The 15449-nt window shown below is 34.3% G+C and overlaps 1 protein-coding gene across 2 annotated transcripts in view; it reads right to left on the bottom strand.

The window, feature by feature from the left end:
* LOC140159004 (coiled-coil domain-containing protein 87-like) overlaps positions 1-15449 on the bottom strand; it is a 100087-nt gene that overhangs the window by 51609 nt on the left and 33029 nt on the right. For both annotated transcript variants that reach the window (XR_011859842.1, XM_072182313.1), the window contains exons 20-21: positions 14461-14601; positions 7854-7968 (exon numbers count right to left, since the gene is read on the bottom strand). Coding sequence is in view for 1 of the 2 variants with exons in the window: in XM_072182313.1 (XP_072038414.1) it covers positions 7854-7968; positions 14461-14601 (256 nt within the window). In the remaining variant the exon portion in view is untranslated. The remainder of the gene's footprint in view (positions 1-7853; positions 7969-14460; positions 14602-15449) is intronic.

The raw sequence follows: 15449 nt of genomic DNA, 5'->3' as shown, positions 1-15449 counted from the left end.
TGAACTTTATATACAGTGGCATGACAAATCAAAATTTTCATAAATAAAGAATATTTCTATTCCAATGAATCAAAATATCTTGAAAGATATGCAAATTCTTGATGAACACAAAATTTATAGTTTTCTGGTATGTGAAAGTATCCTCATATGTTAAATATTCAATCTAAACTGGCCTCAAAAAGTTGTTCACAAGGTCATATCTTAAAATCCTCTCCATAAAAATGAACAAAAATTGCACACAGGATTACTTCAATACTCTACTCTAAACATGTGTCAGTAACCAAGCAGTTGTCCAACTGACACAACAGCAAAATGCACTGACATGGAACACCTTCCTGGACCAAAATTCACATCCCAACACATTTCTTTTGTTGAGTTCCAATTATTCGCCTATACATGAACAAAAATTACACACAGGATACCTTCAATACTCTACTCTAAACACATGTCAGTAACCAAGCAGTTGTCCGACTGACACAACAATAAAATGCACTAACACGGAACAGCTTCCGGGACCACATTCACAGGCGAATAATTGGAACCCAACAAAAGAAATTTGTTTTGATGTGAATTTTGGTCCAGGAAGGTGTTCCATGTCAGTGCATTTTGCTGTTGTGTCAGTTGGACAACTGCTTGGTTAGATTAGATTTTTAGATTAGATTTAGATTTATTATTATCTTTTCACTCATTACATGATACAAGAATAATACATAAGAATAATACATTATAAAAGATATCAGGAATAATACATATATAATAAACTATGGAAATGCATAATACAACGGTGAGTGAAGGAATTACAGTAAAGGCCCTAAGGCCTGTAGCTCTGTAGCCCCTTGATACAGGTATATGGCATTTATTTGACATGGCAGCAGGTTGGTAGACAACAAAATGCGAGTCCAACCAACCAGCTGTCATGTCCATCAATGACATATCCTATGTTAACATTTAAGGAAAAAACAAAGAAAAAACAAAATGCACATATCAAAAACTAATTATTGAAAGTAAATTAATGAAATTAGTGAACAAAATATTGGTGAGGTACACATGATTGAAAGACTGACATGTGTTTAGAGTAGAGTATTGAAGTAATCCTGTGTGCAATTTTTGTTCATTTTTATGGAGAGGATTTTAAGATATGACCTTGTGAAAAATTATAAGTTTCATTTTGAGGCCAGTTTAGTATAAAAATATCCATGTTATTTTATTTAACCCATATGCCACTGGTGTTTCTTAAAGCAACCTGTCTGGCTATTCAATTTCATTTCACAGACTGTTTTTGATCTTGAGATGGGGGACTTAACTTCTCAATATCAATAATCAATGGTCCTAGGAGACTGTGACAGAGTCATTCACACCGCTATCAATTTCACTCAACAAGATATCACTTCTTTGGTTTCAAAATTATTGGGCCATATGAGTCATGTCCTGATTTGATACTTTCATAACTGCAATTTGAATTCTGCTTAAAGCCATATTATAACACTGAATAGATTCATCAGGTTTGTAGATATACAGATTAAATAAATTTCGTTTGCACAAAACCAGAAATTTACTCACGATTGACGGTTTCGTCTATCATGGGCGATAGACATCTTCAGAATGATGATGGTATTCATATATAGGTGAAACCGGTCGCAAGTTCGAAACTCGGCTCAATGAACACCAGAAAGAAACAACTAGGGTGTCCAAGACAAAGCAAAACTTTACTTGTCAAACTCGTAAACAGTCAAGTAGTGAACAGTCAAAATCCGCCATAGCAGATCATGCCGTGCAACAAAACCACATCATTAACTGGGACAATGCGAAAATCCTTTGCAAAGAGTGTGACCCCAACTCAAGACACATAAAGGAATCCATCTGGATCAGGAAAAGGGGAGCCAGCGTCATGAATAGAGACGAGGGCGCCCACTTCTTAAGTCACGTTTATGATCCTCTCCTGGCTGATACACCATCTACGGTCAGGATCCGGCAAACCGGAAGTGGTGAGGATCTACCATCATCATTCTGAAGATGTCTATCGCCCATGATAGACGAAACCGTCAATCGTGAGTAAATTTCTGGTTTTGTGCAAACGAAATTTATTTAATCCATATTATAACATTTCTGTAAAAATAGATTAGAATTTATTTTCCATAAAATGTTAGCTTTTACTGTCAGATATGTTCCCTTTTAATTTTGAGCCGAACAAGTTAGGTAAAGCATAGAAAATTGTAATTTACTATACTAGCGCCCATGCATGTTACTCCCGCGGTTGTAATACGGATACAGCACCTATAGTCTTGATTTTTGCAGAGTATCTTTATTGACTAAAGTACATTACAATCGTGTAAAAACCAGAATTTAACAATTTTGTGAGGGCGTTCTCCTCAGCAAATGTTATAATATGGCTTTAAGGGCTCTGGTAACAACGTTTGCACAGTATTTTTTGTGGGACATGAGAGTACATCAGACATATCGAATTACGTTCTGAATACGAAGAATGGCGTTCTGATATCAAATAATTTTGATTTTTTTTTTGAAATTCGCGATAATACAAATTTTATGGCAAATAAAATTAAAAATTGATATTTTTGACATTTAACAATCCTCAAAGTAAAATTTATAAATCTAATGATATTTACTTAAAGTGTATGTAGCTGAGAGGAAAAGCCTGCGATCATTTGAAAATTTTGAAGATCTAGATTTTTTCCCCCAAACACCTACATACATGTTAAGTACATATCACTAGATTTATAAATTTTACTTTGAGGACTGTTAAATATGAAAAATAAAAAAAATATAAATTTTTAATAATTTACCATAAATTTGTATTATATTGCCATTTTCAAAAAAAAAAATCAAATTATTTGATATCAAAAGGACATTCCTCGTATTCAGAAAACAATTCGATATGTCTGATGTGCTGTCATGTCCCACAAAAAATACTGCGCAAACATTGCTACCAGAGCCCTTAAAGAATACACCTCAAGAAATACAAATGCAGAGTAATAGCTATATGCTCCTTGGATAATCCCTTGAATATTAGAAGCTTTAAAATCATAATGCTTCTGTTTTGTGTAACAGATACAAAGTAAATATGGCATGCCACTTGTAAGCAACATTCATAAGTGACACACATTTTTGGAAACATACGTCGCAAGGTGAAAAACAAGTAAAACAATTAAAATCTTCTTTAAAACAAGATTCATATATGATATAGGATATAACTGACAATGCCTTGCCCCCCCCACACCTGTGAGCAGTGGAGTAAGACAGATGAAACTACTCCCTATCCCAGAAAATGAAAAATATAGCACTAATTTTTTGGGATTAAAAAATATTATCCTATTTTGTCAAATGAAACATAGCTAAATCCTAATCTTTAGTCCTAACTGGCATTGAAGTCAAATTTTAATATTTGGTTAAATTTTGGATGGGCTAAAATATGCATGTTAGGGTGTTTTCCATATGCTGTGATAAAGAAGCCCCAAAGACCTACAAAAACTAATTTCAGGTTATGCATTCTAATTTTTGGAAAACACATTTTCTAATCTTTTACATGACCAATCTTTATTAAAATAACATAAAATATTAAAACTACATGTAACTCTTACACTATACTTAACATTTTGAATGCTTAGATTTGTTTTTTGCCTACAGTTTTGGCCCATTTTCCCTAAAATTGCAAACATATTAAAATTGGACTTTTATTGACAGTTAGAACTAAAGGACTAGGATTTAGCTCTGTTTCATTTGGCAAAACAAGATAATATTTTTTAATTTTTTATTTTTTTTATTATTTTTTTTATTTTCTGAAATCCAGAGTAGCAAGGAATACGATCCAAAATATAACCAAAATAACAAAGTGCACAAAGCAGGAACAAGTAATAGAGGTGCAGTGACTTGTCACTGCTCCTCTATTATGTAATATTAGTATGACGTAAGTAGGTGTGTGTTCTCATGTAACTGCTAACATGATTGGATAACTCACCAAAGGGAATCCAGGCAGTTAACCTATTTTCATACAAAGGTCCTGTTTAGAAGTGCTCATTTGTTAGTTTAATCATTCCCATATTAATGCTCTGCATGCTAGCCATGCGCTTCAATGGAAAAAGTTCAAGTTTTGAAATATTTTCTCAAAATATCAAGAGCTATCTTAAGAACTACTGGATCAATACTAGGTGTGTTTGTACTCATTTTAATCCATTTTTCATACTGATTCCAAATATGGTCATGAAAATTTACATTTCTGAAATTTTTGAAGTTTACATTTTTTTTTAAACTTGTCGTCTGCAGTCGACACCCGCATGAAGAGAGTTAAGTGACAAATCTGGGTCACTAATGAAATACTATATGCAAGTTATAGTTATTTTTATCTGTTGAGGACCATATCACTAATGACCCATTAATCTCCTTAAAAAACTGTTTTTTAAAAATAGTGATGTTTTCCTGAGGCAAAAATAAATGTTTGCTTGTCTGCAGGTAGGATTTGTATTTATAAAAAAAAGTGTAAATAGGTCTGCATCTAGATATTAATGACTGTGATATGTATTTGAAAGAGCTTTGTTGCAAAACCCCTTACATCCACTTGAGCAATTTTGAGAACACATCAAAAAATCATCAAAAAAAAAAAATCACTGATATAAGGGGGTTTGCAACAAAACCAGTTTTTGGTGGGATGCTCGTCCTACCAAAGCATCCCACCCAAAATTGCTTTTGTTGCAAACCCCTGTTATATCAGTACTTTTTTTGATGATTTTTTTATGTTTTCTCAAAATTACTCAAGTGGATGTAAGGGGTTTTGCAGCAAAGCTCTTCATTTATACATTTTAGGAATTTGAATGGACTGTTTAGAGATGTTTTGTGTTATTATTTAGGATGCCAGCAATCTGGACGGGTGCATTCTTTTGTACAGTAAACCACATTTTCCTGATTTTTGAAATTAGGGATGGCCATGTAGTGGAGGACAAGCAAAGACACTCTTTCAAAACTTTATCCAAGTTTTTGACTCTGTGGTACCAAGTATCATCACATGCATGTGAATATATTAAAGTCCTACAATGTTCACTGAACAGTTACACAAATCTGAAGGGAGCATGGATTTTATATTAGGGTCAGTCCATGTCGAAACAGATTGAGTGTACACCCACCCTCTTGGATTTTGCTCTCCTTTGGCTCAGGGGTACCTTTCATGGATCCCTAGGTGAGGTCACAAGAAAAAAATTCAAATTCCATTTCGTTTTGAATGGCGGGCAATCAAAGTTTGGCGACCTCGACCAAAATTGTGAATTTAAGGGTCCAAATGACAAAGTGCTCTCTTTGAGGGGCACTTTCTTCTTAATTGAATCAGTTGTGATCCTCTTTTTGAATGTGGTCACTCACTGGCTGTGTCTGAAATACCTAATGCCAAAAAAGATAGATTTGAATTTCGTTTGGGATTTCAGAGGGGTCAAAATCAGCACCGTACTGTTCAATCAAATTATCTTGATTTTGAAGGACCCATGATAATGTCACAGTGCACTTATAGGTCCTAATTATGTTCAGAATGGATTAACCATATGCCAATGTCTATGAGCAATTAAAAAAAATAGAAATTTCTAGACCCCTACAGAATTTTAGGCCCCCCTAAAGTGGTTCAGCCACAAATGGCACTTAAAGTCGGCAAATTTTGACCCCTAATAACTTTAGGTGTACACCAGATATGAATTTCTAGTCTTTTGCATCTGAAAGAATGTAGTTTAATGTTACTAGGAACATAAGATTTGTTTTGTATTTGTTGTGTTTTAGTATTAAGTTGACGCTTTCAAAAATAGTCATTTTTGCCTAACATACCATGCATACAGGATACGGTACAAAATGCCAATTTTAGTATGATATTTTTTATATTTTTGATCACTTTATAGCCATTTGTATTATTTATCCTGATATTTCAAGTTGCTCTTGAGTCAAGTAATAAGAAAAACTACTTTCTAATCCTCTGTATGGATTTTTAAGGGGTCAAAAATGCACTTCCTGGCAACGATGCACATGCAAAGTACAGGTTATGGGGGTCAAATTTTCAGAATGCTCCCAATTATGTCAAGTAATATATCAAATTACTCGTATGGTCATGAGGATTCCAAAATGTATAGTTTGTTATGTGTCAGACCTTTCAGGAGGCGCTATGACGAAAAAATGTTCATAGGTCAACGACCTTTTGAAAGTATCAAAACACAAAAATACAAAACAAATCTTATGTTCCTAGTAACATTAGACTACATTCTTTCAGATGCAAAAGACTAGAAATTCATATCTGGTGTACACCTAAAGTTATTAGGTGTCAAAATTTGCCGATTTTAAGCGCCATTTGTGGCTGAACCACTTTAGGGGGCCTAAAATTCTGTAGGGGTCTAGAAATTTCTCTTTTTTGAATTGCTCATAGACATTGGCACATGGTTAATCCATTCTGAACATAATTAGGACCTATAAGTGCACTGTGGCATTATCATGGGTCCTTCAAAATCAAAGATAATTTGATTGAACAGTATGAAGTGCTGATTTTGACCCCTCTGAAATCCCAACGAAATTCGAAATCAATCTTTTTGGCATTAGGCATTTCAGACACAGCCAGTGAGTGACCACATTCAAAAAGAGGGTCACAACTGATTTAATTAAGAAGAAAATGCCTCTCAAAGAGAGCGCTTTGTCATTTGGACACCTTAAATTCCCAATTTTGGTCAAGGTCGCCAAACTTAGATGGCCCGCCATTCGGAAACGAAATTGAATTTGAATTTTTTCTTGTGACCTCACCTAGGGGTCCATGAAAGGTACCCCTGAGCCAAAGGAGAGCATAATCCAAGAGGGTGGGTGTACACTCAGTCTGTTTTGACATGGACTGACCCATTAATTTCTATAACACATTACCCAAATCAATTCCTAGCTGTACCGGTAAATCTGAAGCTGCTTATTGTGGCTTTTGATAAGAAGTATGTATCAGACGCTTTTAACTTAAATGTCATTGTAATCTCAGTATGCATGCTTCCTCCTGGGTGTTATACAGTATGATAGATATAAATAACTGGCAAGATCTGTAACACTTAGGCAGTGGCACGTATCAATTCGCTGGCCTTGAGTCATGTGATTGTTTAGATAGTACTTCTATCCACTGGGAATGCTTTCTTGGTCAAAGGTTCACATGCTAAAACCAAGGTGTTGGGGTGGGGTGATGGTATGCTAAGGTGTAGGTGTGTGTTTATTGTATGTGTCTGTTCATGTTCATATGTGTGTTAGTAGAGTTTGAAGAGAGTGAAGTTCTCAGTGTGGTTCAATATGCACCTTTATGGTTTTTCTACCGGATGTTGATTTGTACCTAAATTCCTTCCCACAAGGTAACAGGCATATTGCATAACAATAGATACAGTTCAGAGATCTCCATTGTTATGCAATACGTATATGTTATTGTGGGAAGAAATTTAGGTACAAATCGACATCCGAGAAACCCGTAAGCTGCAAATTGCACCACACTGATGACTTCACTCTTTACAAACTTTACTAACACACGTATGAACAGACACATACAATAAACACACCCCTACACCTTGGCACACCATCACCCCACCCTAACACCAACAACCCTATACACACACAATTTTGCATGTAGGTCACATTCCATCTTCAATAATCAGTAATTATTTATAAAATTAGGCTTCACTTGCACCCAAACTTTTTGGCATCTCTCGAGTTGAATCTCGTGGCATTGAACCAAGACATTAAGTTAGAATTTGTATGCAACATTTACTTTGGCTCAATGCATAGCAATTAAGTTCTCTGAGTCATGAAATAACTGTACTTAATTAATACCAGAAAATCTCCTTTGTGGCTAACTCCCTCACCTTTTCTGAAGAATCTGTCTGGGTCCGACGCAAATCTCTCAAACTCCTCTAATCTCGCTAGAATTGACTCCCTATGAAGAATCACGTCAGAGGCTTCTTCCCAGGCACCTATAGACTATATAAAAATACAAATGAATGGGCCGATAAACATCAATCAAGCTGATTATATTTATAGGTAGAAAAACACATTATCCCCGACATTCATATTTAATGCTCTTTATAAGGCCACTTATTATCTGAAAGGGCAGGGACTTGTTTACAATGTCTGCTTCTAATGATGTGATGGTCCATAGAAATATCATTGAGACATGGAATATGAGCTTAAGACTGCAAATTTACTTAGTGAAAGGCTATTACGCATATATTAGATGTCAGCCCTATTTTTTCTTTTCATAAAAATAAAATGGCAGTTTTAGAAATATGTAGTAGTCTAAACTCCAGAATTGCCTGAACTTTTGAACCAGCAAGGAATTAGGCAATAGATCTAGGTCACATGTTGCCAGATAAGCAAAGTTTGATACATTTGTACTTAACTATATTTGGTCATAGGAAAGTAGTTATACAGCTCAATATGTATAATGGACGGAAATCCTTAATTATTTGTTTGGCAAAAGCTATATAAATTAAGTTGGCTTCTTCAAGTATTGGTGTTACAATGATTTAGGCATGTAGCACAATGCACTGAATAGAGATCACAAACATACACACAAAAAAAGGTTGGCAAATGGTGAAACAACTCATCCCTTCATCATGAGGAACACACCTAAATTCTCTCAGTATAATTCAATGTCAGAAAAGGCATGCCAATACTATCAGTCAGGTAATTCTTTTAGCGTAAATGTCATATGTAGACACATTACATTATTTGCACGAACATTTCCCTCGATTATCATGTAATGGTCACATCTCAAGCCAAAATAAACATCCCAATTCATACCTGAGGAGAACCACTAACGTCCATACAACATTATCTGAAAGAACTTTCCACTTGAACATCTCTTAACCTATTGCAAAATATTCAAGTTTTCCCTGGTCACTGACATTTGAGTACAAACAAAAATACATTTTATAGATGGCTGGTAAGAAGTAAATTGAAAGACTCTAAACCCTGGGGAATAAACCAGAATTGTTTTCATTTCTTGGTAGAGTAAATGTAGTGATTGAAATGACAGACCAATATGGGATGCTATAGGAAGGAGATATTTGGACAGAGTATCAGACCTGATAGGATAAAATCAGGTCAGTATCACTTGACTTGTTTGGTTGGTTGGCTTTCACTGCCTTAACCAGGATAAGAGGTCTACTTTAATAACAACCCTTATATGACATGATGGGCAGTAGTTAAGCCATAGGTTTTCAGTATAAGCTAATGAAAGCTGAATTTTGTTATTAGGTTTTCATATTTGCTCAAGGAATGTTGATTTGGACTACATGTACTTTCTTCATTACAGCCATTTTGGACATCATCTAATGTATTCTTAATATTCATATGAAGTTGATGGCCTGAATTTTCATAGCTAGCAGAATCTTTATCAAAGACAAAAGGTTTTCATTTTTACTCAATATTGAAAAGTTTGAAACAAGAATACAGTAAATTTACAGTTTCAAATGTTTAAAAGCAAAATAATTTCTCTTTTGCCTTTGAACAGATTCTGCTAGGATTGAAAGCATTAACTTAAGTTTGATTTTATTGCACACATTTTGCTGTGGATGAGCAGTTTTTAACAGCTTGGTTTTTAACTTTATTCTTAATATTGTACACATCCGAGGCCAAAATAAACATCCCAATTCATACTTGAGGAAAACCACTAACGTCCATACAACATTATCTGAAAGAACTTTCCACTTGAACATCTCTTAACCTATTGCAAAATATTCAAGTTTTCCCTGGTCACTGACATTTGAGTACAAACAAAAATACATTTTATAGATGGCTGGTACGAAGTAAATTGAAAGACTCTAAACCCTGGGGAATAAACCAGAATTGTTTTCATTTCTTGGTAGAGTAAATGTAGTGATTGAAATGACAGACCAATATGGGATGCTATAGGAAGGAGATATTTGGACAGAGTATCAGACCTGATAGGATAAAATCAGGTCAGTATCACTTGACTTGTTTGGTTGGTTGGCTTTCACTGCCTTAACCAGGATAAGAGGTCTACTTTAATAACAACCCTTATATGACATGATGGGCAGTAGTTAAGCCATAGGTTTTCAGTATAAGCTAATGAAAGCTGAATTTTGTTATTAGGTTTTCATATTTGCTCAAGGAATGTTGATTTGGACTACATGTACTTTCTTCATTACAGCCATTTTGGACATCATCTAATGTATTCTTAATATTCATATGAAGTTGATGGCCTGAATTTTCATAGCTAGCAGAATCTTTATCAAAGACAAAAGGTTTTCATTTTTACTCAATATTGAAAAGTTTGAAACAAGAATACAGTAAATTTACAGTTTCAAATGTTTAAAAGCATAATAATTTCTCTTTTGCCTTTGAACAGATTCTGCTAGGATTGAAAGCATTAACTTAAGTTTGATTTTATTGCACACATTTTGCTGTGGATGAGCAGTTTTTAACAGCTTGGTTTTTAACTTTATTCTTAATATTGTACACATCCGAGGCCAAAATAAACATCCCAATTCATACTTGAGGAAAACCACTAACGTCCATACAACATTATCTGAAAGAACTTTCCACTTGAACATCTCTTAACCTATTGCAAAATATTCAAGTTTCCCTTGTCACTGACATTTGAGTACAAACAAAAATACATTTTATAGATGGCTGAATGCTGAAGTAAATTGAAAGACTCTAAACCCTGGGGAATAAACCAGAATTGTTTTCATTTCTTGGTAGAGTAAATGTAGTGATTGAAATGACAGACCAATATGGGATGCTATAGGAAGGAGATATTTGGACAGAGTATCAGACCTGATAGGATAAAATCAGGTCAGTATCACTTGACTTGTTTGGTTGGTTGGCTTTCACTGCCTTAACCAGGATAAGAGGTCTACTTTAATAACAACCCTTATATGACATGATGGGCAGTAGTTAAGCCATAGGTTTTCAGTATAAGCTAATGAAAGCTGAATTTTGTTATTAGGTTTTCATATTTGCTCAAGGAATGTTGATTTGGACTACATGTACTTTCTTCATTACAGCCATTTTGGACATCATCTAATGTATTCTTAATATTCATATGAAGTTGATGGCCTGAATTTTCATAGCTAGCAGAATCTTTATCAAAGACAAAAGGTTTTCATTTTTACTCAATATTGAAAAGTTTGAAACAAGAATACAGTAAATTTACAGTTTCAAATGTTTAAAAGCATAATAATTTCTCTTTTGCCTTTGAACAGATTCTGCTAGGATTGAAAGCATTAACTTAAGTTTGATTTTATTGCACACATTTTGCTGTGGATGAGCAGTTTTTAACAGCTTGGTTTTTAACTTTATTCTTAATATTGTACACATCCGAGGCCAAAATAAACATCCCAATTCATACTTGAGGAAAACCACTAACGTCCATACAACATTATCTGAAAGAACTTTCCACTTGAACATCTCTTAACCTATTGCAAAATATTCAAGTTTTCCCTGGTCACTGACATTTGAGTAAATACAAAAATACATTTTATAGATGGCTGGTACGAAGTAAATTGAAAGACTCTAAACCCTGGGGAATAAACCAGAATTGTTTTCATTTCTTGGTAGAGTAAATGTACTGATTGAAATGACTGACCAATATGGGATGCTATAGGAAGGAGATATTTGGACAGAGTATCAGACCTGATAGGATAAAATCAGGTCAGTATCACTTGACTTGTTTGGTTGGTTGGCTTTCACTGCCTTAACCAGTATAAGAGGTCTACTTTAATAACAACCCTTATATGACATGATGGGCAGTAGTTAAGCCATAGGTTTTCAGTATAAACTAATGAAAGCTGAATTTTGTTATTAGGTTTTCATATTTGCTCAAGGAATGTTGATTTGGACTACTTTCTTCATTATAGCCATTTTGGACATCATCTGATGTATTCTTAATATACATATTAAGTTGATGGCCTGAGTTTTCATTCCTAGGACACAATCTTTATTAAAGACAAAAGGTTTTCATTTTTAATAATTTTTATAATTGATATTCCTTATAATTTGAGTTCTGGGAAAGGTTAAGCTCATGGGACCTCTACCATTGTTCGAAATAGGCAACAGAAATAAGTATTATAGATCTCTTCCTAACTGAACTGTATGGAGTCAGTGAGCACCTCGACTGATAATAATACCTGTACAAATTATTCCAAATGAAAGTGGAACATATCATAGAAATTTGCTTGAACTTGATATGCTAGACTCATGGGCTTTTTACAGATTTGAAACATAAATTTGAATATTTTCTGTTTTCAAAATTGACAATTACACTGGTTGGATCAGATATAGCCATGCACAGAAGCAAATATCAAGCTAATGTTGTCTACTTATGAGGACAATCTATTCATTGTTAACAAAGAAATATTCCACTTGTACATCTCTAGACAAATACTAAGAAAATTTATATGTCATAACAGCAAAATATTGAAAGTGGAACAAGTTTACACAGGAAAGACTTTATCAACTGGGGAAAAAGGTGAAATGTAGGCAGCGTATCAAGAAGTAGGTAGCACATCAAGCATTCTTATGAGAAAAGTTACAATATTTCAACTTCTTGTAGCAATTAATACTGATCTAAAATGTGAGGTGAGTGACAGCTACTGGGGCTGGTAGCCCAATGGCTATTCCAGTTGAAATCCATACACCCATGTGGAAGACATGACCTTAATCTCCCACACAGGGGTTGTAGATTTCAAATGGAGTCACCCATTCAGGTTATCCCATTTGAAATTCACACTCCCTGTGTGGAAGATTAAGGTCACATCTTCCTGGAGTGTATGGATTTCAACTGGAATAGCCCAATGCATGATATTTGATTGATATCTTGTTCTTACATGTTGACAGGTTTTATGTGTGACATTTCTTGAATTCACAATTGCACATTGGGACTTCTCCCCACTGACCATTTGATAATGTCACATACTTAAATGCTGTTTTCATTGCTATATATGTCAGCCATTCAAATCAATGCCATTATAATCTTGAAGTTGAAGGGCAGCTAGAACATACTAGTCATTGATTGATACAAAATGTCATATGTTATTGCACAAGGGGTGGTACTTGAGAATGTGGATTGTATTTACACGTTATTTGGACAGTTTCAAATGTGATAGTTTTTACTCTTCTTAGTTATTGTGGAAATACAATCAATTAATTAGTAAGATTAAAAAAATAAACAAACAAGTAAACAAATTAGTAAAGAAATAAATACATAAAGAAGAAAGAAAAGGGAACAATTCATAATGACCAAAATTCACAACACATACACCTACAAATCTTGCAATCATACAAGGAATTTGCAGAATCATAATACTAGTATTACACATGATTTTTTATGTATGGATAATGGATGAAGATGTGAATGGCAAGTGTATTGAGATGAAGTTTGCATCGGAATACTTTTAAAACCGTTCTCAAGTAGGACACATGTTTTTCTCACCTCAAATAATGACATTTGTGAGTTTTCACAACTACTGCATCTATAAATATTTAGATATCTGAGCCAATATCTGACAAATCCCACATTGTGCATTTCTGACATTATTCATTGTTTAATATTTTGTTTATTCTTTTGTTTTGCAATTCATAGTTCATGAAATCATTAGGAATCTGGTGAGCATGAAAACATCAACAATATTATTTTCATCTTTGTGTCTTTCATCCATTTTCATACATATGCAAATTATTTATAGCTTTGAGTAAAAAAGGTGGTGGTTCAAAAGTGTCATTGTCCTTTGGGGAAACGGGGTCACTTCTCTTTCCACAAGTTTCTAGATTTCTACCTGTTTTTATTTTCAAGTGTATATACAGGCCCATAGCCAGGGTTTGCTAGGGGGGGGATATACCCGTCATAGAATTTTTCCATAACATCAACTTTGTTTTTTTGTCAAAACTGCAACATCAAAATAACCCTCACATAGTTCTGGTCTAGCTATGGAGATTAGTCCTACAGAGAACCTTTTGGAATTTACTTAGCTTATTGTATATTATTGCTGATCTGGTTAAGGGCATATACATGTAGCATTAATTTAGATGGCTGCAATTAAACTTTTGGACTTTGCTAGTAGGAATAAAGGAGGAAAAGAAAAAAGAAAAAGGACCCACCCTAATTCTAACCTCCATGGTTAGACCAGGTCTAAATTGCTTTATGCATACATACTTTTGTGCACTCACATCACAACAGGCACAAACAACATTTGGGGAAGACTGAGTTTAAGGTAAAACAATGCAGCAATACAAGTGGGTGTACATTGGGGACATACCCTCAACATAAATATTAAGAAATATTAATCCATTTGGTACAAATTGTTATTATTATTACCATAACTTGGGTTCTGAAGTTCAGGTGTTTGAGTGGTATTCTTGCTGTTTTTATTTTTTAAATATATTTTTTCTTGTGGGATGTTTTCACTGCCCTCTACTGGCTACCGCTTACACACCATAACTACCTACCTCTTCAAGCCTATTCATGTATTCATCTGAGCTATATTTGATTGCCATGTCCAGTTTGAGGCCATCTGGCATTTGTAATGCATACCAAACTTTCTCTAGTCTATCTTGAGGACTAGGCTCTGCAGTACCTAAACGAGATTTCTGTAAAGAAAAAAGAATACATCAATCCACCATAAAGAAAAAACGACATCATCATGCTTGTGTTGAATAAGTGATGGATTGGCATGATTTGTTTGAATGTAAATAGTGTAAACATAAGATAAAATAGTCAGAACTATCATAAAACTTTTGTATAAGGTAACTGTCATCAACAACATGTTTCCAGAGTTTCTTGGATTTGAAACAATGACTAGACAGAAACTGAGTCCAAAAATCTAAAATAGTAAGATGAAAAATAGGGCAAACTTGTTTCCCTCTGTACTGGCTGGTGGCTCATCACCTACACCCATTGTAAAGGGTTGGGGTGACAGACTATAATAATAGTCATTACTTGTTTTGCAAAGTGTTATGGTTATATGGTTATTATTTACTTTCTTGTAATGTATCATTTTGTGTGCATTTCCTTCAGACACCCTCTATATAATTAATTTTGCCCCTAGACCGCTTAGGGTAAATACAGTATAGGGGCCATGCAGCCAAAAGGGCTCTATATAATGGTTTCGTAGGACAGATGTTTCAAATGGACAAATCATATATCAAAATGTTCAAAAGAGTCTGTAGCATCTTTTCTGCCATGTTGCCAAATCTGTAACCTGCACGTTCTATTCCATTCAGTTCAGTTCAGTTCAGTTTATTTCATCCATTCAAAATACATGTTAACATAATACAGAATAATATTTTCTTGTATAAAACAGTGTGGAACATTTTAAATTATATGACAAAAGTATGAGAAACAGAGGATGAGGATGCCACCAAGCGCACAGCGTGATGACGTGGCACCCTATACATAATGTTTCAATTTTACAATAAGCAAAACAAAATTTAATACA

This window comes from Amphiura filiformis, chromosome 8 (genome assembly GCF_039555335.1).
Source record: "Amphiura filiformis chromosome 8, Afil_fr2py, whole genome shotgun sequence".
NCBI classification, from domain to species: domain Eukaryota; kingdom Metazoa; phylum Echinodermata; class Ophiuroidea; order Amphilepidida; family Amphiuridae; genus Amphiura; species Amphiura filiformis.
This window is presented reverse-complemented; position numbering and strand designations above follow the sequence as displayed.